At 30.6% G+C, this 26,575-nt stretch overlaps 1 protein-coding gene across 2 annotated transcripts; it reads right to left on the bottom strand.

Annotated features, from left to right (window-relative positions):
- Nucleotides 1-26,575, bottom strand: qm (geranylgeranyl pyrophosphate synthase quemao). 2 transcript variants are annotated; one of them, XM_075305021.1, is made up of 7 exons: nucleotides 26,365-26,575; nucleotides 26,132-26,286; nucleotides 10,850-10,994; nucleotides 10,518-10,778; nucleotides 10,341-10,443; nucleotides 10,148-10,275; nucleotides 1-714 (listed from the first exon to the last, which is right to left on the bottom strand). In XM_075305021.1, exons 1-7 carry the CDS (start codon nucleotides 26,428-26,430, stop codon nucleotides 577-579), a joined length of 996 nt encoding a protein of 331 aa, XP_075161136.1. In that variant the 5' UTR covers nucleotides 26,431-26,575; the 3' UTR covers nucleotides 1-576. The 2 variants fall into 2 exon arrangements, with proteins under 2 accessions (XP_075161136.1, XP_075161137.1); XM_075305022.1 differs by having other exon boundaries at nucleotides 10,850-10,958.

Below are 26,575 nucleotides of genomic sequence, written 5' to 3'. Positions count from 1 at the left end.
TACAATATTAAGGTGGTGCATTCATTTATTTTGTTTAACAATGGTTTGTTTTGAAAATGTAAATATAAAAGATTGGGAATAAATATTTTTGTTTAAGGAACAAATAATTTAAGTGTAGAAGCTATTTTTTTGTAAATATAGCACTAACGATTAAAGAAAATTTCCTAGAAAAAATATATGATTGTATCATTTATACTTAAAAATTTATGGATTTTTAAAATTGCTAGAGTATAGCCTACTGACACAAGAAAAGAGAGAGAGAGAGAAAACAAAAACAATAATCAGACATATAACATTTAGCGATGGTATTTGACTATGGAACCACATCTTTACACATATAGACAATATAAATATTCTTAGGACAACATTTCTTTCCCATTTCATATAAGTATAACCATAAATTTTGTTTTTTTTTTTTTTTATAAACTTTAAAGGTGCAATATGTAAAAATAAGGCGTGTGTTTCCTATGTGATGGATAGTCGTCATTTGACTATCATATCCCACATACTAATATTAAACTATGTAGCAGCAAAATAAGGTTGTTACTAGTCCAACCTTTTTTGCCTTTTTGGTTGTTAATTACTCATAGACGATTTACTCTCACTGGATGCTGATGATGATGGTAAATTATTCTCTGTTGCTTCAGAACACTTCCAAGAGAGTAGTTTATTAAGTAACATTTCCATATGAGGATTTCCGCCCAAACGTTTTAGCTGGAGAAAAAAAAGAAAATATTTTATTTTTTTATTTTGATACAATGAATATTTCATGATATATGTCATTAAACAATATTTTCTGTTTTCTGTGGTGATTCTTTAATGGCTTATTACAGAGCAGGTGGCACCAAAGTGAATCTGAAATATCTGTCCATTTTTCAACTTCTATTCCCATTCGAAAAGTAAAATCTAGGATTCGGCCAATATGGAGTTCATATCAAAGAACGAGGGTTGCCTTTCATACTTGGGAATTAGAGAACAAAAGCAAATATGAATAACCGAAAATCGCTTTATTATTTATCAAAATATTCCCATTAAGATGTATACACTTTTGCATGCGTTTGAACCAATTGTCGAAGCACCAAAACATGCATGCTGAATGCATGGTGTCGAACTATTGACTGCTGCTTACTTTCGGGCTTATATGCGTAAATCCACGATTAATTACCTGTCACGATGCTATGGACTTGTTTCGAAGCACCGCTATCGTAGCTTTAGAGCGCTTCTTTCGACCAATCGACACGAGCCCTTTTTTGAGTTATTAACAAATTTTGGTGGTCAGAGAGAATACAAAACACAAGAGAACGCAACAGTGTCAGTAGGTGGCAGCAGGGCTGCCAATAAAATTCGCAGTTTTAGTCCAATCGACTTCAAATTTGGCACAAGTATGTGTTTTGGCTCAGAATAGAACCCTATTGATTTTGGATAGCTCCCATATATATATTTCGCCCGATATGGACTTATATGGCCCCAGAAGCCAGAGTTTTACCATAATTTGCTTAAAAAATTAAAATTTTGCAAAAGAAGAACAATTTGTACTATAGTCAAGTGTGCCAAATTTTATTGAAATCGATTCAGATTTAGATATAGCTCCCATATATATCTTTCGCCCGATATGGACTAATACGGTCCCAGAAGCCAGAGTTTTACCCCAATTTATTTGAAATATTGCACAAGGAGTACAATCAGTAGTGTAGTCAAGTGTGCAAAATTTTATTGAAATCGGTTCAGATTTAGATATAGCTCCCATATATATCGTTCGCCCGATTTACACTCATATGACCATAGTGGCCAATCTTTTACTCCGACTTAATTGAAATTTTGCACAGGGAATAGAATTAGCATTGTAGCTATGCGTGCCAAATTTGGTTGAAATCGGTTCAGATTTAGATATAGCTCCCATATATATCGTTCGCCCGATTTACACTCATATGACCACCGAGGCCAATCTTTTACTCCGACCTTATTGAAATTTTGCACAGGGAATAGAATTAGCATTGTAGCTATGCGTGCCAAATTTGGTTGAAATCGGTTCAGATTCAGATATAGCTCTCATATATAGCTTTCGCCCGATTTACACTCATATGACCACAGAGGCCAATTTTTTGCTCTGATTTAGTTGAAATTTTGCACAGGGAGTAGAATTAGCATTGTAGCTATGCGTGTCAAATTTGGTTGAAATCGTTTCAGATTTAGAAATAAAAGAAGCCATATATAGCTTTCGCCCGATTTACACTCATATGACCACAGAGGCCAATTTGTTGCTCCGATTTAGTTGAAATTTTGCACAGGGAGTAGAATTAGCATTGTAGCTATGCGTGCCAAATTTGGTTGAAATCGGTTCAGATTTAGATATAGCTCCCATATATAGCTTTCGCCCGATTTACACTCATATGACCACAGAGGCCAATTATTTGCTCTGATTTAGTTGAAATTTTGCACAGGGAGTAGAATTAGCATTGTAGCTATGCGTGTCAAATTTGGTTGAAATCGTTTCAGATTTAGATATAGCTCCCATATATAGCTTTCGCCCGATTTACACTCATATGACCACAGAGGCCAATTTTTTGCTCCGATTTAGTTGAAATTTTGCACAGGGAGTAGAATTAGCATTGTAGCTATGCGTGCCAAATTTGGTTGAAATCGGTTCAGATTTAGATATAGCTCCCATATATATGTTTTTCTGATTTCGACAAAAATGGTCAAAATACCAACATTTTCCTTGTAAAATCGCCACTGCTTAGTCGAAAAGTTGTAAAATTGACTCTAATTTTCCTAAACTTGTAATACATATATATCGAGCGATAAATCATAAATAAACTGTTACGAAGTTTCCTTAAAATTGCTTCAGATTTAAATGTTTCCCATATTTTTTACTAACATTGTGTTCCACCCTAGTGCATTAGCCGACTTAAATCTTGAGTCTATAGATTTTGTAGAAGTCTATCAAATTCTGTCCAGATCGAGTGATAGTTACATGTATGTTTTTGGGACAAACCTTTATATATAGCCCCCAACACATTTGACGGATGTGATATGGTATCGAACATTTAGATCTACAAAGTGGTGCAGGGTATAATATAGTCGGCCCCGCCCGACTTTCGACTTTCCTTACTTGTTTTTTATACTGTACTAGAATTTTATCATAATTAGTAATAGTTTCTATTGCACATTCTGAGTAAATCATTATCAATTTTGGTACTAAAACAACTTGAGTTATTTAATTTTAGGTTATTTTTTAACAGAATATTCCATCCAATGAATTATTCTCCAGCTATCATCTAATTTTTTTTTTTGCTTAATAAAATCCTACGTTTTCTGTGGTGTGTGGAAGAATCATGATTATTTGTACGAATTTTAACAAAACTTGAAAAGCCAAATCTTGTTTCCAATTTTTTCCTCAAAATTTTTCAAATTTATTTTAATGTTTTCAAAAATTTCTTCAAAATGTAAAAACTTTAACTCCCTAAACTATGTATCTCAAGAACGGAGTTAATATCGTTAAAATCGGAAAAAATCGGAATTGTCCATTTTGTGAGTAAAAAATCGTCAAAATGTCGATAAATCGGCCAAATTGGCAGCCCTGGGTGGCAGTCGGCGCTTCTCTCAAATACCATACAGTTTGCGTCGGTGTCACTCAGTTCAGTTCTCTGCCGACTTTACGAAACGTAAAGAAAATAGGATTTAAACCCAACTTGGTAGTAACAAATATTCTTTTTTATAAATGTTTTCATTGCATTAAATTTTTTTGGCAGACAATTCGAAATTATAACTACCGATGCCTTTATAAACAATTTATCAAAACAGCGCTTCGACCGCAATATCGGTAATACATTGCATTGTGCGACATCTATACGGTTGACATTTGTTGTTTTTGTAGAAGAGAAATTTTCGTCCTCTTGTGTTTTTATTCTCTCTGTTGTGGTAACCAAAACGGTTGCCAGATTTTTTCGAGAGAAATTATATCCTCAACTGCAATATTTTCCCCCTGAAAATCCCCAAAGGAAAATTCATATAATTATTGTATGTATGTAAATTTTATTCTATCAAAAATAAAAACAGTCTTACAATATCGAATTCCTTAATAGGTAAGGACTTCAGCAAGTCTGTTAGCTGGTCAATTGTTGCAATCGATGTGTGTTTTGCAATAAAAATTGCGGAGTTTTTTTCAGAAAGTTATATCATTCGAGCCAAAAATAATCTACCAAAAATTGGATAAAATCCAAACAAAACTTATGTTGTGAAAATTTTATTTATATAGGAAAAATTTTGTCAAAATTTTATTGCTATAGAAAATTTTGTCAAAATTTTATTGCTATAGGAAATTTTGTCAAAATTTTATTGCTATAGAAAATTTTGTCAAAATTTTATTGCTATAGCTGGTCAATTGTTGCAATCGATGTGTGTTTTGCAATAAAAATTGCGGAGTTTTTTTTTCAGAAAGTTATACCATTCGAGCCAAAAATAATCTACCAAAAATTGGATAAAATCCAAACAAAACTTATGTTGTAAAAATTTTATTTATATAGGAAAAATTTTGTCAAAATTTTATTGCTATAGAAAATTTTGTCAAAATTTTATTTTATTTCTATAGAAAACATTTTATTTCTATAGAAAAATTTATCAAAATTTTGTTTTTATAGAAAATTGTATCAAAATTTTATTTTTATATGAAATGTAGTCAAAATTTTATTTTTTTCAGAAAGTTATATCATTCGAGCCAAAAATAATCTACCAAAAATTGGATAAAATCCAAACAAAACTTATGTTGTGAAAATTTTATTTATATAGGAAAAATTTTGTCAAAATTTTATTGCTATAGAAAATTTTGTCAAAATTTTATTGCTATAGGAAATTTTGTCAAAATTTTATTGCTATAGAAAATTTTGTCAAAATTTTATTGCTATAGCTGGTCAATTGTTGCAATCGATGTGTGTTTTGCAATAAAAATTGCGGAGTTTTTTTTTTTCAGAAAGTTATACCATTCGAGCCAAAAATAATCTACCAAAAATTGGATAAAATCCAAACAAAACTTATGTTGTAAAAATTTTTATTTATATAGGAAAAATTTTGTCAAAATTTTATTGCTATAGAAAATTTTGTCAAAATTTTATTGCTATAGGAAATTTTGTCAAAATTTTATTGCTATAGAAAATTTTGTCAAAATTTTCTTTCTATAGCAAATGTTTTAGAAAATTTTCTCAAAATTTTATTCGTTTAAAAAATGTTGTCAACATTTTATTTCTATAGAAAATTTTATCAAAATTTTGTTTTTATAGAAAATTGTATCAAAATTTTATTTTTATATGAAATGTAGTCAAAATTTTATTTCTATAAAAAATTGTGTCAACATTTTCTTTCTATTACAAATGTTGTCAAAATTCTATTTCTATAGAAAATTTTCTCCAAATTTTATTCGTTTAAAAAATTTTGTCAACATTTTATTTCTATAAAAAAAATTGTCAACATTTTACTTCTATAGAAAATTGTGTCAAAATTTTATTGCTATTGAAAATTTTTATTTTTATAGCAAATGTTGTCAAAATTATGTTTCTATTGAAAATTTTATTTCTATAGAAAGTTCCTCTTAGCCCATAAGCATACTTCGCTTTTAGACTTTCTATAACAAATTTAATACTGTGATTGTGATTGAAAGTGGAAATATCCCCAGATCCTCAAAGTGAAAAAAATATCCCCAACCACGAGAAAAAATCCCTAGTTTGGGGAAAAATACCTGGCAACACTGGTAACCAATGCGAACAATTTTTTTGGACGGTCAAATGTTAATGCAGTATTGAAAGTAGAGGTGTGCGTGTGACACGAAATTTTCGTGACACGCGTGATTCACACGTAAATCACGTGGGTCGTGAACAAAATTTGAAAGAACTCTCGTGAATGTGCGTGAATGGAACTAAAATGAATATGTCGTGTGTGAGCGTGCGTGAGAAATAAAATCGGTTCGTGAGTGTGCGTGAATAAAATTTCTGCAAAATCAAGCTCACGAAAAAAATCAATATTTAATTCATACTCGTATGTAAACTGAAATTAATTTAGCTCTCGAACTATATTCTATTTATGCATTTTGTTAACTTTGCTGATTTCCGTTTGGAAAATGTCGTGAGTCTCGTGAATTTGTCGTGAATCACGGGAAATGTCGTGAATCACGTTAATTGTCGTGAATCGTGCTTGATTGTGAGTCTTTAAAAGTAGTTCGTGCGTGAGCGTGCGTGAGTACTGGTTTTCATTTCGTGATGTGCGTGAGTGGGATTGGCTACCACACGTATCGTGCGTGAGCGTGCGTGAATAAACATTTTGCTTCGTGAATGTGCGTGAGTGAAATTTCAGTCACGCGCACACCTCTAATTAAAAGTATGCTGGTCCCACTAATGTCTAAGGTTGTCACAATCGCTCGATCACATGATGATATGGCAATATCAGGTGGCGCACAGCATTAATGCTTTCCGGAACAACAACTGATTTTGGACGTCTTGGAGTGAACTACGACCTCGGCTGAATTCACCATACCATCGATAAACACTGGTCCATGAAGGAGCTTCATCGCCAAAATTTGAATTAAGCTTATCGATGCACGAAAATATTCACGATTTAATTCCGAGATGAAGTTGACGAAAACACCGAGTAGCGCTCGTATATATAAAAAAATTTCTGATTCAATCACGAAATTAATTGATCCAATTATTTTTTTAATCGAAATGTCTTCAATCACAGAAATGATAGTATCAATTAAAAAAATAATTGATCCAATTATGAAAATTAATTGATACTATTAATTTTTGTGATCGATTTTTTTTTTCAATTATAAAAATGTTGAATCAATTAAATTTTTAATTGAATATTTTTTAAAACTCAATTAGGATTTTAATTGGAAAATTTTTCCTGAGTACGTAAAACCTCAAAAAAATATCAAGCTTTACGATAGAGCTGTGAGTTGGCAGATTGCAAAACTATGATTGCCCAATCCCGAAATATAAAAGGCAATCCACTTAAACATCGATATGAATCCTATTTTGTAAATTTTGTGCAATTTCCATTATACGACGAATCGAATAAAAATTGTGTCTTCTATGCGATCAAGAAGTCAAATCGGGATATCAGACTATATGGGGGTTATATCGAGTCATGGACCGATATAAATCATATGTCGCATATAATTTTATGAGCTCTATATAACACCAGATTGCAAATATAATCAATTTTAATTCAAAATTATTTTTCGGAATAGAAGCATACAAATCAATTTTATTTCTCGGCCAATAAACTAACAGATTGGCTGATAAGTCCCCGGTCTGACACATAGATGGCGTCGCTAGTATTAATATTATTTTTATATAGTACCAACCTTCAAATGATTCGTGTCAAAATTTGACGTCTGTAAGTCAATTAGTTTGTGAGATAGAGCGTCTTTTGTGAAGCAACTTTTGTTATTTTTATTTATTTTTTTTTATTTCAACTTTATTAGTAACATAGCCTCATAGAGGCCCTATTCGTTATTGTGAAAAAAAAATGGAAAAAAAGGAATTTCGTGTTTTGATAAAATACTTCTGAAGGGAAAAAATACGGTGGAAGCAAAAACTTGGCTTGATAATGAGTTTCCGGACTCTGCCCCAGGGAAATCAACAATAATTGATTAGTATGCAAAATTCAAGCGTGGTGAAATGAGCACGGAGGACGGTGAACGCAGTGGACGCCCGAAAGAGGTGGTTACCGACGAAAACATCAAAAAATCCACAAAATGATTTTGAATGACCGTAAAATGAAGTTGATCGAGATAGCAGAGGCCTTAAAGATATCAAATCAATATTTGGATATGCGGAAGCTCTGTGCAAAATGGGTGCCGCGCGAGCTCACATTTGACCAAAAACAACAACGTGTTAATGATTCTAAGCGGTGTTTGAAGCTGTTAACTCGTAATACACCCGATTTTTCCGTCGATATGTGACAATGGATGAAACATGGCTCCATCACTACACTCCTGAGTCCAATCGACAGTCGGCTGAGTGGACAGCGACCGGTGAACCGTATCCGAAGCGTGGAAAGACTCAAAAGTCCGCTGGCAAAGTAATGGCCTCTGTTTTTTGGGATGCGCATGGAATAATTTTTATCGATTATCTTGGAAGGGAAAAACCATCAACAGTGACTATTATATGGCGTTATTGGAGCGTTTGAAGGTCGAAATCGCGGCAAAACGGCCCCATATGAAGAAGAAAACCAGTAAGGAAAGTCTAAAGTCGGGCGGGGCCGACTATATTATACCCTGCACCACTTTGTAGATCTAAATTTTCGATACCATATCACATTCGTCAAATGTGTTGGGGGCTATATATAAAGGTTTGTCCCAAATACATACATTTAAATGTCACTCGATCTGGAAGAATTTGATAGACTTCTGCAAAATCTATAGACTCAAAATTTAAGTCGGATAATGCACTAGGGTGGAACACAATGTTAGTAAAAAAATATGGGAAACGTTTAAATCTGAAGCAATTTTAAGGAAACTTCGAAAAAGTTTATTTATGATTTATCGCTCGATATATATGTATTAGAAGTTTAAGAAAATTAGAGTCATTTTTACAACTTTTCGACTAAGCAGTAGCGATTTTATAAGGAAAATGTTGGTATTTTGACCATTTTTGTCGAAATCAGAAAAACATATATATGAGAGCTATATCTAAATCTGAACCGATTTCAACCAAATTTGGCACGCATAGCTACAATGCTAATTCTACTCCCTGTACGAAATTTCAACTAAATCGGAGTTAAAAATTGGCCTCTGTGGTCATATGAGTGTAAATCGGGCGAAAGCTTTATATGGGAGATATATCCAAATCTGAACCGATTTCAAGCAAATTTGGCACGCATAGTTACAACGCTAATTCTACTCTCTATGCAAAATTTCAACTAAATCGGAGCAAAAAATTGGCCTCTGTGGGCAAATGAGTGTAAATCGGGCGAAAGCTATATATGGGAGCTAGATCGAAATCTGAACCGATTTTGCTGATATTTTGCAAGTTTTTCGAGACTCATAAAATATTCGGATGTACGGAATTTGAGGAAGATAGGTTGATATACACGCCAATTATGACCAGATCGGTGAAAAATATATATGGCAGCTATATCTAAATCTGAACCGATTTTTTCCAAAATCAATAGGGATCGTCTTTGAGCCGAAACAGGACCCTATACCAAATTTTAGGACAATCGGACTAAAACTGCGAGCTGTACTTTGCACACAAAAATACATCAACAGACAGACAGACAGACGGACATCGCTAAATCGACTCAGAATTTAATTCTAAGCCGATCCGTATACTAAAAGGTTGGTCTATGATTACTCCTTCTTGGCGTTACATACAAATGCACAAACTTATTATACCCTGTACCACAGTAGTGGTGAAGGGTATAAAAGGTGTTGTTCCACCAAGACAATGCACCATGCCACAAGTCATTGAGAACGATGGCAAAAATTCATGAATTGGGCTTCGAATTGCTTCCCCGCCCACCGTATTCACCAGATCTGGCCCCCAGCGACTCTTTCCTGTTCTCAGACCTCAAAAGGATGCTCGCAGGGAAAAAATTTGGCTGCAACGAAGAGGTTATCGCCGAAACTGACGCCTATTTTGAGGCAAAACCGAAGGAGTACTACCAAAATGGTATCAAAAAATTGGAAGGTCGTTATAATCGTTGTATCGCTCTTGAAGGGAACTATGTTGAATAATAAAAACGAATTTTGACAAAAAATGTGTTTTTCTTTGTTAGACCGGGGACTTATCAGCCAACCTGTTAAGCTACCAAACACAGAAAAAATTCAAGAAAATTTATCAAATTAATTGATTTTATTAATTTTTGCTTCAATTATTTTTTTTTTTGAAAAGTGAAAAGTTTAATTAACTTTTAATTGAATATTTTTTTTTTTAACTCAATGAAGACTTTAGTTGAAAAAGTTTTCGTAAATTTTTTTTCTGTATATGAAAATGTCCTTCATATTTTGCAATGATTTTTCTTCAACAATATTCAATAATAATTTTTTGCAATAATGTTGAAATAAATTGAAATAAATAGTGTTGAAATAAATTGTTAACACATTCTACGAAATTTTGAATTTTTACCACCCTCTTTCTGTTTCTCTTACCTCAGCTCGAGCTTCTTCGTCTAGCGATTCCAAAACATTTCGGGTATATCGAAAACTACCCAATTTTTCCAATAATGTTATGCAATATTTCTTAACCTCGACATCATTAGTACGTTGGCGTAAAATATCTATAAACAAACAGTAAGACAAAGTTAATAATTTAAAACTTAAACGAAAGTTTATTTGTACTTACGAAGTACTTGTTTATCGTGTTTTTGAGTTTGTACAGCGTGTATAACGGGAAAACCAAATTTACCCTCAGTCAGATCTTCGGCAAAACTTTTATTTTCCGAATACTTTATTTTAGTGTCGAAAAATAAAAAGGAAAATTAATAAATTTTGGTAAATATAAATATCAACATTTCATTACCTCTTTTAAACTGAGATTGCAATAATCATCACGTATTTGAAAATATAAACCTAAAATAGCTGTAAGTTTCGAGAAATCTTCCTTATTGCTACTAAACAATTGCATTAAACGTATGGCCAGCATAAATAGACCTCCCGTCTTGCGTATAGTCATTAATTTGTATTCCTGTTCACTGGGACATGTGAAACTATCACGCCAATAGATTTCCATACCTTGTCCTCTATGTAATTCTAACAATTGTTCCGTATATACTCTGGTGGCCTATACGGAAGAAATTAATAGAAATTGATTCTTTAAATCGGTAATTATGTATATATATTTTTTTGTTATACCTCTGGATGTCCCAATTGTTGTACTTTTTCCAATGCCAAAAACAGTACATAATTGGCTGCATTTATGGTACTGGGTATACCATATATGGAATGAGCTACCGGAACACCTCTGCGAAGTATTGAATTGTCTTCAATATCATCAATGCTGTAAAAATTAGTGTTAGTAATACAACAATTACAATGGGCAGATTCAAATTAAAGCAAATGTGTTGAGTATGGAAAAAACTAAAAATGAAAAAAAAAACAAGTATATACGGCCGTAAGTTCGGCAAGGCTGAATCTTATGCACCCAGCCAGAATTAAAATATGGGGGGGGGGGGGAACTTGATATAGACCAATTTTTGTGTGATTGGGGATCTATTTATCTGAGGGCTATATATAACTATAGACCGATATGGGCATGGTTGTTAACGGCCATACACTAGCACAATGTACCAAATTTCAACTGACTCGGATGAAATTTGCTCCTCCAAGTGGCCCCAAAACCAAATCTCGGGATCGGTTTATATGGGGTCTATGGACTGATATGGACCACTTTGGCATGGTTGTTAAATATCATGTACTAACATCACGTACCAAATTTCAATCGAATCGGATGAAGTTTGCTCTTCCAAGGGGCTCCGGAGGTCAAATCTGTGGATCGGTTTATATGGGGGCTATATATAATTATGGACCGATTTCGACCAATTTTTGCATGGGTGTTTGAAGCCATATATTAACACCACATACTAAATTTCAACCGAATCGGTTGAATTTTGCTCTTCCACGAGGCTCCGGAGGTCAAATCTGGGGATCGGTTTATATGGGGGCTATATATAATTATGGACCTATGTGGACCAATTTTTGCATGGTTGTTAGAGACCATATACTAACACCATGTACCAAATTTCAGCCGGATCGGATAAAATTTGCTTCTCTTAGAGGATCGGCAACCTAAATTTGGGGGTCCGTTTATATGGGGGCTATTCGTAAAAGTGGACCGATATGGCCCATTTGCAATACCATCCGACCTACATCAATAACAACTACTTGTGCCAAGTTTCAAGTCGATAGCTTGTTTCGTTCGGAAGTTAGAGTGATTTCAACAGACGGACGGACGGACATGCTCAGATCGACTCAGAATTTCACCATGACCCAGAATATATATACTTTATGCGGTCTTAGAGCAATATTTCGATGTGTTACAAACGGAATGACAAATTTAATATACCCCCATCCTATGGTGGAGGGTATAAAAACAACAAATAGATCTATAGAAGAGTTATTATTATTATTTCCAATTAATTGACTGAAGTTAAAAATTGTTTCAATTAATAAATTAATTGATAAAATTAACTTTTTAATCAAATTCGGAGCCCCCATTTTCACAAAGCTCCATTAGTGTTCCGTTAACTAACCAACTTTTAAACCGTATTATGGACAAAGCTGTCATCTTGCATATATATTCTATATGCTAGTTAGGAACTTAACTGACGAAAATTTTCCAGTTAAAGTTAACTGGAGAGAAGATATTTGCAATTTACTGTTTGTTAACTGGCAGTTAAAGCCTAACGGAGCTACATGAAAATGGCCGTAAGTCACTTAAAAAAAGTGGTGGAAAATTTTTTACTTCAAAATTTATTTCAAACAATCAATTTTCAATCAAGAAAGTAATTGAAAATAGTTACATTTATAATTAAAAAATTAATGGAGTTTTGCAATCAACATCAATTAAATTTTTATTGAATCAATTAAAAAATTAATTGAAATTTGAAATCAATACTTAAATCAAGTATTTTTATGCCCAATTAAATTGCTACTATCATTTTCGTGATTGAAGATATTTCAATTAAAAAATTAATTGGATCAATTAATTTCGTGATGGAATCAACAAAGTTTTTTATGTGTATGATTTAACTGTTTCTTATCTATTTTCTGATTATAATCATAGTTGGATTTGTTTGTTGATTAAGCAAGCATTAAATTTCAAATTTCAATCATTTTCTTAAATCAAACGCACACAGAAAAAATTTTCACGAAAAATTTTCCAATTAAAGTCTTAATTGAGTTTTAAAAAATAATCAATTAAAAATTTAATTGATTCAACATTTTTTTAATTGAAACGAACATTAATCACAAAAATTAATAGTATCAATTAATTTTTTAATTGACTTTCAATTGACTTTTTACTTGAAATCAATCATTTCTGTGATTGAGGACATTTCAATTAAAAAATTAATTGATTCCATTAATTTCGCGATTGAATCGGAAATTTTTTTGTGTTCATATACGGGACGCAAATTTCAAAATTTCGTTTCCTAAAGATTATGAGCTTTGTATTATTTAAAAATTCTTTATTTTTAAACAATAATCGAAATCGTTTATTTGGTATGGGCATTACTTAACATGGATTTTTTTTTATTATCTAACATAGCATTTCAAAGACATTGGACAGTCCGAGGTGATCTTAGCTGGAAGACAAATTGATTTTTAATATTAAATGATACCATACAATTCATTTACAATCAATAATGATCAGTAGTGCGAACTGTTTTCGGCTGAAAATCGTCAATTTTAAAAATATTTTTCGTCAAAATCGTCAATTCATCCCAAAGAATTCGTCAGCCATAAAACAGCGGAAAAAAGATTTAGGAGCAAAATAAAAGTTTTATACAAACATATGAGGCATCCATATATTGTTTACACAATAAAGCTGTTATTAAAAAAAGGTTTAATTCATTTTAGTTACATGCATAATGCCGTTTAAATCTCTAATTAAGTCATATAGTTTCCAGTTTTTTAAACGACGATTAATTGAAATAAATTTTTAATTAATTTAAATTAATATATCTGATTGTGACCACATGTAGTACATGTTGTTTAACAAAATTTTCTTGACAGAAAAATTTCCTATTTAAATTAAAATTCTTATTAATTTAATTTAAATCCTTATTACTTGCTTATGTATAATTTTTATTAGAGCATTGCATGAGAACATTCATTCATAGCGCACACAACTGCACTCATGAAACGGTTCGAGAAGACTGAATAATCTTCATTGATCGAATGAATAGAATGAGAACACTGGCTTGATCGAATCGTTTCGAATGAATGTAAATGTATGAATGAGACATGGTTTGAATCACACCCAATAATTCAGTATGGAGTGAATGTTGTTGTGACGTCACATCATTGAAGTTGTGCATTTGTTTCCATTCTCGGTCGCAAGCAAACATTCGATTGCATTTGGTGAAACGGGATAATCGAGAATACTCGAACATTTAGCGGGAGTTTCGGGAATTTGCAAAGTTCTCGAGTATGTTATGACAAAAAATGGAATCATGCTTAATGAGAAAAGAAGTCATACAGTTTGTGTTTCTTTAGATATAAGTGTGTAATTAATAGTTAAGCTTATTGACGATAAAATGAGTAATTCTAACAAGGTAAATGTTTAAATTTGTTATGTTTTTATATGTAACTAGCAAAAGTAAATTTATTTTTGTATTTTTTGTCTGTGTTTTTTACCATCCACCATAGGAAGGGGGTATATTAAGTTTGTCATTCCGTTTGTAATACATCGAAATATTGCTCTAAGACCTCATAAAGTATATATATTCTGGGTCGCGGTGACATTCGATCTACGCATGTCCGTCCGACCGCCTGTTGAAATCACGCTAACTTCCGAACGAAACAAGCTATCGACTTGAAACTTGGCATAAGTAGTTTTCAATGATGTAGGTCGGATGGTATTGCAAACGGGCCATATTTTATCAAAATTTTATTTGTATAGAAAATTTTATCAACATTGTATTTCTATAGAAAATTTTATCAAAATTTTATTTCTATAGAAAACTTTGTGAAAATTTTATTTCTATAAAAATTCTTATCAAAATTTTATTTCTATAGAAAATTTTATCAAAATTGTATTTCTATAAAAAATGTCATAATTTTATTTCTATAGAAAATTTTGTCAAATTTTTTTTTATAGAAAATCTTATCAACATTATATTTGTATAGTTCGGCTTGAGGTCATATGAATAAAAACAGATGTTGTTGTTTTTTTGAGTTGTATTTTTATTTAATATTATCCAATATTTCGAAACATCTCCGATGTTCGTCTTCAGGGAATTTTTTTTGAAGTAAAGAACAATGAACTTATTCGCAAACGAGTAAATCTATAAAAAAATTTTATTTCTATAGAAAATTATTAACATTTTATTTCTATAGAAAATTTTCTCAAAATTTTATTTCTATAGAAAATTTTGTCAACATCGTATTTCTATAAAAAATGTAATCAAAATTTTATTTCTATAGAAAATTTTATCAAAAATTTTATTTCTATAGAAAATTTGGTCAAAATTTTATTTCTCTAGAAAATTTTATCGACATTTTATTTCTATAAAAAATTTTGTGAAAATTTTATTTCAATAGAAAATTTTGTCGACATTTTATTTCTATGGAAAATTTTGTCAAAATTTTATTTCTATAGAAAAAGGAAAACTATTTTATTTCCTTTAAGTGAATTGGATTTTTAACGATTACTTACTATAGTGCCCAAAAATAGCATCCCAAATGTTTCTCCTAAAAACTAGAGCAATATGTAGTTTTGCTGTTAATACCTTTTTACATAGAAATGCAGAAGGTTTTGTCCACTTTATGTTATTTTTTTTTTACTTCATACACAAGCGCCTTTCCATCAACTTACAACTAAACAAACGTACAATACATATAAAAGTTGTTATTGTTACTACGTGAGGGCAAAAAAAGATTCGAAATCCTCGATTCCTTCACTTTGTTTTCGAAAACAATTTGACTCGTTGTGCTTTATCCCGAAGACTGAAGTTGTTTGATTGACCGTTTCATACAACACAAACGAGAACGAGTTATGGTTGTATTCGAACTTACAAACATCGGTCCAAACGGGAACGACTACAAATCTCTACCTTACTTGTTGCAAAAACAATAAACTTGAGGAAGATAGGAAATTGGCTACTGAGGAGATCAAACCATTTACCGTGTTAGTTTCATACTCGAACCAAACGCGTATACGACAAGTATTGTCATAGCATTAAAATGCAAATAAAAAGAAATTAAGTGCACGAAATAAATTTCCTTAAACGGGAAAATATAGTTTTTATGTTGTTGCCTAAAATTTAACATTATTTCATTAGGAAAATTAAGTTTTTCATTTAAAAAATAAAAACGAAAAACAAATAAAAAAATTACGAAGATGTATGGAACTAACATGGTAAATGCAACATTCGGTATGACGCAAGCCAATTTCCTATCTTCCTCAAGTTTATTGTCTTTGACTTGTTGGGCTTCGAGATGTTCTCGAACACAAAAATATATGACCGATGCAATGCTCCAATTTTTATTATTATTTCTATTATCGGTAATGAATAAATAAATAAAGTGAATTTAACTAAACTGGCTTCATAGCAATCAGAATTATTTAGCTTTAAATAGTTTTTAGACAAAAGAATACCTTGCAATGTTTAAGTTTCAAAGGGATTCCGAATTTTAGCTTTATTTATATTGATTGCTTTGAAATTTCTTTCTACATTGGAGACGGCTGGAAGCAAGCTACATATAAATTGTCATATTATTGAGATCCATAATAACTTGTTTACATTACAACTTATGAAAATCGTCAACTTATAACTACATCCCTTTGAAAAATCGTCAAATCGACATAAAAACTCTTAAAAGGAAACATTTGAGTCGAACATCTTAAAAAATCGTCATCTCATAACTCGCCAAATCGTCAGAGGCCAAATTCACCATCAAAAATCGTCAAAATGACGGAAAATCGTCAGAGTTGGCCCCGCTGATAATGATGGCTTCTTTATGATGATTATAAATAAAAAAAAAAAAAAACCTACTCCATAAAAATATATTGAGGCATCCCAAGGCAATGAAATTTTTTCTTTCCCATCTCTATTATATGCCATGAATGTTAATTAATAGCAATTGTCAGAATTTCTTAAATTAATTGTTTACATTAAACAACGACCCTATAAGGGTGCATGATATGTACACACACTCACACACACACAATGTCCAGAACATTTATACAAATTCTTGGAATCAATCTATCAAATAAAAGTAATGCACACAATTATGTGCCCATATACATACTAGATAAATTTGTATACAATTTCATAAATAAAGATTTCCTAAGAAATTCAAATTAATTGAAAATTCCATAACGAATTGTGAGAATATTTCGATGTTGTGCCATAGCTACAAATAAAAATATATCGAATGTTTATTAAAATCCATTGGAATGTATAAAATTGGTGTACAATATTGCATTACAAAAATTTTATTTAAAATAACAATGTATTTAAAATAACATGGATTGCTTACAAAGTTCTACTAAAGACGGTCATCCACAATTGAATTAGTTGGGTTGTGGTAATAGTTGCCGATAGCAAGGCATCTTAAAACTTCTTAACATTGTCTTCTAAATTGTAAGTTAGCCCATGTGGAGTCTATGTTTAATAAAAAAAAGGCAGATTAAATGTATAAATCACTTTTATTTTATTTTAAATATTATTTTGGAGGTTGGTATGCGATTTTTTTTTTTGGAAATTGGTATGGAAAAATTGGGGAAGTTATTTCCTTTCTAAGAAATATTTTGTTGGGTCATAAGACTTTTCAAAGACTTTTATTCTACTACTTGAATTATTTCAGTGTATTAGATTAGGGAAACCGGTTGTGATGTGTATTTATTTAGTTGTAAGAATTTTATTTTTAATATTTTTTATTCTGAAGCCTATGGTTAGGATTTATTACTGTGTAATACACCATGTGGGCCACTAGGCCTTTGTATTGTATTGAATGAATAAATAAATAACAAGTATATACGGCCGTAAGTTCGGCCATGCTGAATCTTAACATATGTATCCTACGCCATGGATTGCATAGAAACTTCTACTAAAGACTGTCATCCACAATCGAACTACTTGGGTTAAGGTAACACTTGCCGATGGCAAGGTATCTTAAATCTTCCTTAACACCGTCTTCTAAAGTGTAAGTTAGTCTATACGGGGGATATATTAAACAAAAAAGGTCGATTAAATACGTATATAATTCAATGTGACAAACTTTTCTATAGAAATAAAATTTAGACAAAATTTTCTATGCCAATAAAATATTGACAAACTTTTCTATAGAAATAAAATTTTTAGAAAATTTTGTATAGTGATAAAATTTTGACAAAATTTTCTATACCAATAAAATTTTGACAAACTTTTCTATAGAAATAAAATCTTTAGAAAATGTTGTATAGTAATAAAATTTTGACAAAATTTCCTATAGAAATAAAATTTTGACAAAATTTTCTATAGAAATAAAATCTTGACAAAATTTTGTATAGTAATAAAATTTTGACATAATTTTCTATAGTTTATTACTATTTTTTGACAAAATGTTCTATAGTAATAAAATTTTGGTAGATTATTTTTGGGGATCGGCTATATATATAACTATAGATCGATATGGACCAATTTTGGCATGGTTGTTAGCGGCCATATACTAGCGCAATGTACCAAATTTCACCACGTACTAAATTTCAACCGGATCGGATGAATTTTGCTCCTCCAAGAGGCTCCGGAGGTCAAATCTGGGGATCGGTTTAGGTTAGGTTAAAGTGGCAGCCCGATTAAATTTCAGGCTCACTTAGACTATTCAGTCCTTTGTATACCACATTTAACAAAAAGTACCTATTACATATGGGCACTTCTAGTCTTAACCACAGAACCTTCTCTATTATTTACTTTTGTTGAACCAACCAGATTGCTCCAAAAACGTTAACAAACTGCTTAAGTTAACGTTTTCCAGGTCCGCCAGTAATCTAAAGCTATATGCTCGCTTACGCCTTACACAAAAAGCAGGACACTCACACAAGAGGTGTTTAATTGATTCCTTTTCCTCCACATCATGACATGACTTATACAATAGTCATTATACTTCGCACCTATAGTTTTTGCAAATTCGCCTATCAGGCAGCGACCCGTTATAGCAGATATCAGGAGTGCTATCTGACGCCTTGAGAACACTAGCAGATCTAGTGTGCGGTTTAAGTTTAAATGGGGCCATATTTGCTTGGTGTCGTTACAACCCTTGCAATTCTCCCATTGAATATTGGCCATCATAACAGCCTTCTCACGCAATAAGAGCTTGCAGGTGGCCAGAGGCATACCAACAAATTCTAGTTCCTCTGGAATATGTAAGGTAGTTCCTAGCCTTGCTAACTTATCAGCTTCGCAGTTCCCCGGTATGTTCCTATGGCCAGGCACCCATATTAGGTGAATATTGTACTGCTCAGCCATCTCGTTGAGAGATTTGCGGCAGTCTATGGCCGTTTTCGAGTTAAGGAACACAGAGTCCAAGGATTTTATTGCAGGTTGACTGTCTGAGTATATATTAATGCCAATATTTGTTGGAACATTACTTCTCAGCCAATTCACCACCTCTCTTATTTCCAGTATTTCAGCCTGAAAAACACTACAGTGATTAGGTAATCTTTTCGCTATTCGAATTTCCAGATCTTTAGAATATACTCCGAACCCCACTTGTCCATTCTATTTTGGAGCCATCAGTATAGAAATCTATATATCTTTTATTCCCCGGGGTCTGTGTACACCACACCTCACTGTTGGGAATTAGAATTTCAAACTTTTTGTCGAAAAGTGGTTTTGCCAGGGTGTAATCCACTACGTTAGACACATCTGGCATTACTTTGAGGACCGAACTGTGACCGTACATTTTTTCCGACCACAGCGATAGCTCGCGCAACCGCACAGCCGTTGTTGCAGCTGACTGTTTGGCCAAAATGTCTAAAGACAATAGATGTAGCATGACATTAAGGGAGTCTGTTCCTGTCTTACTAAATGCGCCTGAGATACATAAGCTCGCCATACGCTGAACTTTATCTAAACAAGTCGGTTTCGGAAGTGCCGGCCACCAGACTACAACAACATATAGCATTATAGGTCTAACTACTGCCGTGTATAGCCAATGCACAGTTTTTGGTTTTAGTCCCCACTTTTTCCCCATTGCACGAGTATAAAGCTACCGTAGCTTTTCTCGCCCTTTCTTCAATAGTAAGCCTAAAATTCAGCTTCCTGTCCAAAATAACGCCAAAGTATTTTGCACACTCACCAAAGGGAATTTCAATACCCCCTAAGAAAATGGGCCTAACCGTGGGAGTTTTGCGATCTTTGCAATACATGACTAGTTCTGTCTTTGCTGGATTTACCCCAAGACCATTATCTTTCGTCCATTTCTCAGTCATCCGCAGTGCTTTCTGTATAATATCTCTGATTGTGGATGGGAATCGGTTTATATGGAGTCTATATAATTATGGACCGATATGGACCAATTTCTGCATGGTTGTTAGGGACCATATGCTAACACCACATACCAAATTTCAACTGGATCGGATGAATTTTGTTCCTCCAAGATGCTCCGCAAGCCAAATCTGGGGGTCGGTTTATATGGGGGCTATATGTAAAGGTGGTCCGATATGGCCCATTTGCAATACCATCCAACCTACATCAATAAAAACTATTTATGCCATCGATAGCTTGTTTCGTTCGGAAGTTAGCGTGATTTTAACAGACGGACGGACGGACAAGCTTAAATCGACTCAGAATTTCACCACGACCCAGAATATATATATATACTTTATGGGGTCTTAGAGCAATATTTCGATGTATTACAAACGGAATGACAAAGTTAATTGTACCCCTCATCCTATGGTGGAGGGTATAAAAATAATAAATAAATTTGGTATGGAACCAATCTCCGAAAAAATGTTTTCCCATACCAACCTCCAAAATTAAAATAAAAAATAATGCAAAATGAGAATTTTTTAAATTTGTTTTATGTTTGGTAGAGTTTTTCCATTAGAAGGCATATGCTCCAGCCAGATCTACACTGAAGGCTATGAAAATATGCTCTAGCCGGCATTGAAAACGTATAGACGGGTTTATAAAAATTGATATCTGGCATTTTCTTTTCAACAATTCAATTAATCTTCCATCCACGTTTTCCACCTCTACCCCAATTCCAACTAATTTGTGAGTGGCGGTATGGAGTGTGATAGATTCCAATCCGCATTTCCTAGAAATTCCATATTTGTATTTTATAAATAAAAATCACCCAAATAGGCAATACATTGTGCCTTTTATTTTCTTATCTTCTAAAGAAAAAACCAAAGTAATATATACAAAAATTAAAACAAAAACAATTGCCTTTATTGTATTGTGTTTGTTTTGGAGTGTTAAAGCGCAGAACACAAAATCTTAAGGTCAGCAAATAGGAAAATACAAAAATAATTCAATTTGTTTATAATATTGAAGAGAGCCTATGGGAGAAGAAACATTTTCGATTTTTTGTTTTAAATTCATGAAAAAATAAACAAAATATGGGTTCATACTAATTAAATCCAAATACAATATGCAATTCCCAATAACATAGCTAATGATTTTGAAATAGGCTAAATCAATTTGAGAGTGCTAGCAAAATATACTGAATGAAATAGAAAAAGTTTTTGCCTGGAAAACATCTTTCAACAAGTTTTACAATAAGTGAGCATAAAGATATATACTATATACACAAAAAAAGAAAAAAATATTACCAAAATATTTCAAATTAAAAAGTTGATTGAAGTTGACAATTTTTTCAATTAATAAACCAATTTTCAATCAAATTAAAAACTCCAAAAAAATAGTTACGATTTTAATTAAAAAATTAATTGAAATGTGCTAATGAAATCAATGAATTTTTTAATCAAGTATTTTTTAAAAATAATTTTGTCAAAATTTTATTTCTATAGAAAATTTTGTCAAATTTTTATTTCTATAGAAAATTTTGTCGAAATTTTATTTCTATAGAAAATTTTGTCAAAATTTTATTTATATAGAAAATTATATCAACATTTTATTTCTATAGAAAATTACATCAAAATGTTATTTCTGTAGAACGTTTTGTCAATATTTTATTTCTATAGAAAATTTTGTCAAAATTTAATTTCTATAGAAAATTTTGTCAAAATTTTATTTCTTTAGAAACTTTTGTCAAAATTTAATTTATATAGAAAATTTTGTCAAAATTTATTTTCTATAGACAATTTTGTCAAAATTTAATTTCTATAGAAAATTTTGTCAAAATTTTATTTCTATAGAAAATTTTTTCAAAATTTTATTTCTAAAGAAAATTTTGTCAAAATTTTATTTCTATAGAAAATTTTGTCAAAATTTATTTATATAGAAAATTATATCAACATTTTATTTCTATAGAAAATTTTATTTATATAGAAAATTTTATTTCTTTAGAAACTTTTGTCAACATTTTATTTCTTTCAAAATTTTTGTCAAAATTTTATTTCTATAGAAAATTTTGTCAAAATTTTATTTATATAGAAAATTATATCAACATTTTATTTCTATAGAAAATTACATCAAAATGTTATTTCTGTAGAAAATTTTGTCAATATTTTATTTCTATAGAAAATTTTGTCAAAATTTTATTCCTATAGAAAATTTTGTCAATATTTTATTTCTATAGAAAATTTTGTCAATATTTTATTTTTATAGAAAATTTTGTAAAATTTTTATTTCTATAGAAAATTTTGTCAAAATTTTATTTCTATAGAAAATTTTGTCAAAATTTTATTTGTATAGAAAATTTTGTAAAAATTTTATTTCTATACATAATTTTGTCAAAATTTTATTTCTTTAGAAACTTTTGTCAAAATTTTATTTATATAGAAAATTTTGTCAAAATTTAATTTCTATAGAAAATTTTGTCAAAATTTTATGTCTATCGAGAATTTTGTCAAAATTTTATTTATATAGAAAATTTTGTCAAAATTTTATTTATATAGAAAATTTTGTCAAAATTTTATTTCTATAGAAAATTTTGTCAAAATTTTATTTCTACAGAAAGTTTTGTCAAAATTTTATTTCTATAGAAAGTTTTGTCAAAATTTTATTTCTAAAGAAAATTTTGTCAAAATTTTATTTCTATAGAAAATTTTATTTATATAGAAAATTATATCAACATTTTATTTCTATAGAAAATTACATCAAAATGTTATTTCTGTAGAAAATTTTATTTATATAGAAAATTTTATTTTTTTTAGAAACTTTTGTCAACATTTGATTTCTATAGAAAATTTTGTCAAAATTTTGTTTCTATAGAAAATTTTGTCAAAATTTTATTTCTATAGAAAATTTTGTCAAAATTTTATTTCTATAGAAAATGTTGTCAAAATTTTATTTCTATAGAAAATTTTGTCAAAATTTTATTTCTATAGAAAATTTTGTCAAAATTTTATTTCTATAGAAAATTTTGTCAAAATTTTATTTCTGTAGAAAATTTTGTCAAAATTATTTTTTTATGGCCAATTAAAGCTGTGATTGATACTATCATTTTCGTGATTGTAGGCATTCGTGATTGAATCAGAAGATTTTTCCAAAAAATAAATGAAAATGATCTATAAGTATTTCAAATTTCAATAGGATTCCGGGGAAAACCCGCTATGTACATGATCATGTCGTGCATAAGTAAACATATTAATTTAACAAAAATTTTAAAATACTTCTCTATGCCATTATTATGATATTAAATACGAATGAATGCTATGTTTTTTTAATTTTAACCAAAATGCAGCTGGTTTGATATTGATTTAAGAATTAAACAATGCTCATTTGTTTATGATATACATATCAATTTAAACAAAATGCAGCTGATGTGAAATCGATTTAAGAACTATAGAAGGTTCATTTGTTTTGTGATTTAAATAGAAATTCCAAGTACATATTTATTTTGAAAGATCTATTGTTGAAGATACGAAAAGTTTCGTTTGTGTTTTGGTTCTCCGCAGCGAAAGATTCACTCAACATGTTGTATTTTTATTTCAATTTAATTTTCATAATGTAATTTGAAGCCACCGAGTGGCCACTTTTTTATGCGTTAATCATATCCACTTTTGTTTAACTATTTCCTAATTTATCTTTTTTCTTGTCGAAATTGTGTCATAAATTGTCGAATCATTATAATTAAATAATAAATATAAATAAATATTAAATTATAAATTATAAATAAATATTAAATATTCTCTCGTAGTTTGAATTATATTTTGAGATCTGCAAACCAGGAGAATGGTTTTCGCTCTGTAGGTCTACTGTGTGTTATTCACAAAACATACAGTGAGCGTTACAATAAACTGTACAAAGGGTTTGTTTTAAGAAAAGGACCTACGTATATACGATTAAATGTGACCCTCACTGTATGCTGCAATGTTTACTTGAACTCTATCAGATTTTGTATTGAATCTTTTTTTGGTACAAGAGCAAAATTTATTGTATTTAAAAAAAATCAATCGCTAGATTATAATTCAATAGACTTTTCTATAGAAATAAAATGTTGATAAAATTTTCTATAGAAATAAAATTTTGCAAAAAATTTTAATAGAAATAAAATTTTGGCAGAATTTTCTATAGAAATAAAATTTTGACAAAATTTTCTATAGAAATAAAATTTTGACAAAATTATTATATAGAAATATAATTTTAGAGTAGTACATTGTAATTCGTTAAATTTGCCCTGTAAAGGCTTTGAATTGCTTAAATAAATGGAAATAAATAAATAAATAAAATTGTGTATAGAAATAAAAATTTGAAAAAATTTTCTATAGAAATAAAATTTTGAAAAAATTTTCTATAGAAATAAAATTTTGACAAAATTTTCTATAGAAATAAAATCTTGACAAAATTTTCTATAGAAATAAAATTTTCTACAGAAATAAAATTGTGACAAAATTTTCTATAAAAATAAAATTTTGACAAAATTTTCTATAAAAATAAAATTTTGACAAAAGTTTCTAAAGAAATACAATTTTGACAAAATTTTAACAAAATATTTTAACACTAACAATGAGGCCGTTTGAATTATGTAAACAAAGGAGTGACAGGACACATGCAGTTCGAAACCTGATGTTGTTAATTGTATTCATACTAGAAAACGAGAACATTTTTTTCAGACTTATAGCACTTTAGTATTACTGTATTGGATTGATCTAAATATTGTGTTGTTGTGCATAGAATTTAATGGAAGAGAACTTTCATTTAATGGAAAAACAATCATTTAATTATATCGATGGCAAAGGAAAATTCATCGAATGTTTAGATTAACCCACAATAGCGTGAGTTGGTGTATATGTATTAGTTGCCCAATATAAATGTGCCAATTTTAAAGATTTCCATATATGTGTGTATAGAGAAAAATAAATTATTTAGATTTTTTTGCACTGCAGTGATATGATTCTCTAATAAAGCATTCCCAAAAATTGATCTATGTAGAAATTAGGATTTTTAAATCAAGAATAAAAAACGTACAGAATATTATTTACCGTGATTTCGATGATAATGGATATTCTATGAAATGTTCTTGATATTAGGCGTAACTGAATTTTATATTTTTAATGGAAAGTACCTAACACGATGTTACCAAATCAAACGACCCTATTTTTATGGAAAAATTGTGTTAAGCAATCTAGATTTCAGAATCTATTAAGTCCTACGTAGACTCCAAAAAACGTGCGTAGGTTTGACGTGGTAAACACAATCATTATGGTAGTTTATGGGTTGTTGTTAAATTAGAGTTTATGGATCTGTACAATAGATAATCACACAACGTATTTAAATGAATTGTCCTTAGGTGGGTTGTTGTTGTAGCTTGGAGAATCTGATGTGATAATCCTTAAATAAACCTTGAATAAAATCGACCGAACACCAAAAAGTTTTTCAGCGGTGGTTTATCCCCTCTCAGTAATGCTGGTGACATTTCTTTCCTCGTAATACACACTTTAGGGAAGTAACCCGGTCTTCCGACTATAGAACAATTTCGCGGCATACTTTCAGGCTTTATAGCCCATTCACATTAGGCTCGAAATCCAACAGTTGAAATGTAGTTAAAGTGGATTTCGGAAGTATAGTGTGAATGAGATATTACACGTTATGATAGGAGTAAGGAAAAGTTCTTACAAATTTAGTATTCGGAGTGTAAACTCGGTTATTTGACCAAAAAATTTACAAAAATGACATAAAAATTGAAAAATTCATTCATAGACGCCTATAATATATCTGTATTTTGTAATGCCCATTGGGCGGTGTCACTTGTGGATTTCTATATAGTAGTCCTTGTGTGTGTAAATTAAAGCATGCGGCAACTATGTGACATATGACAACAAACTCATGTATCAAGTATAAATATGGTTGTACTTACAGAAGTGAAGAATTATGTAGCATTTGAACTATTTCTCCTATTTGTGATAGCTTTTCTTGGGGTATATTTAACCAATAGTTAAAGGCCACTGCTAATTGAGAACGGAATTGTTTACCAGGAATTTGTTGGATATATGAGAAAGGTTGCAGCAGTATCTACGAAAAAAAAACAATTTTGGATCATATGTAAACACACAACTATAAACAAACTCCAATGGGAATCTATACAATTACCTCGTCTTGTTCCTTTTGTGTTGATTTATCTTTGGTCATTTTCAAAATTTCATTTAGTTCCTCCATATCTACTGGAAATTTAACAAAAATAAACAAATCCACTAAGATGTTGTTAACCGTGTAGGTGCTTTCGCTTTGTTTGGTTGTGGTGTATTGAAGTAAAATATATTTTGTGGGGTAAATGTTTATTGGTGGGGCAGCAAATGTCAGT

This window comes from Haematobia irritans, chromosome 4, assembly GCF_050003625.1.
Source record: "Haematobia irritans isolate KBUSLIRL chromosome 4, ASM5000362v1, whole genome shotgun sequence".
NCBI lineage: Eukaryota > Metazoa > Arthropoda > Insecta > Diptera > Muscidae > Haematobia > Haematobia irritans.
This window is presented reverse-complemented; position numbering and strand designations above follow the sequence as displayed.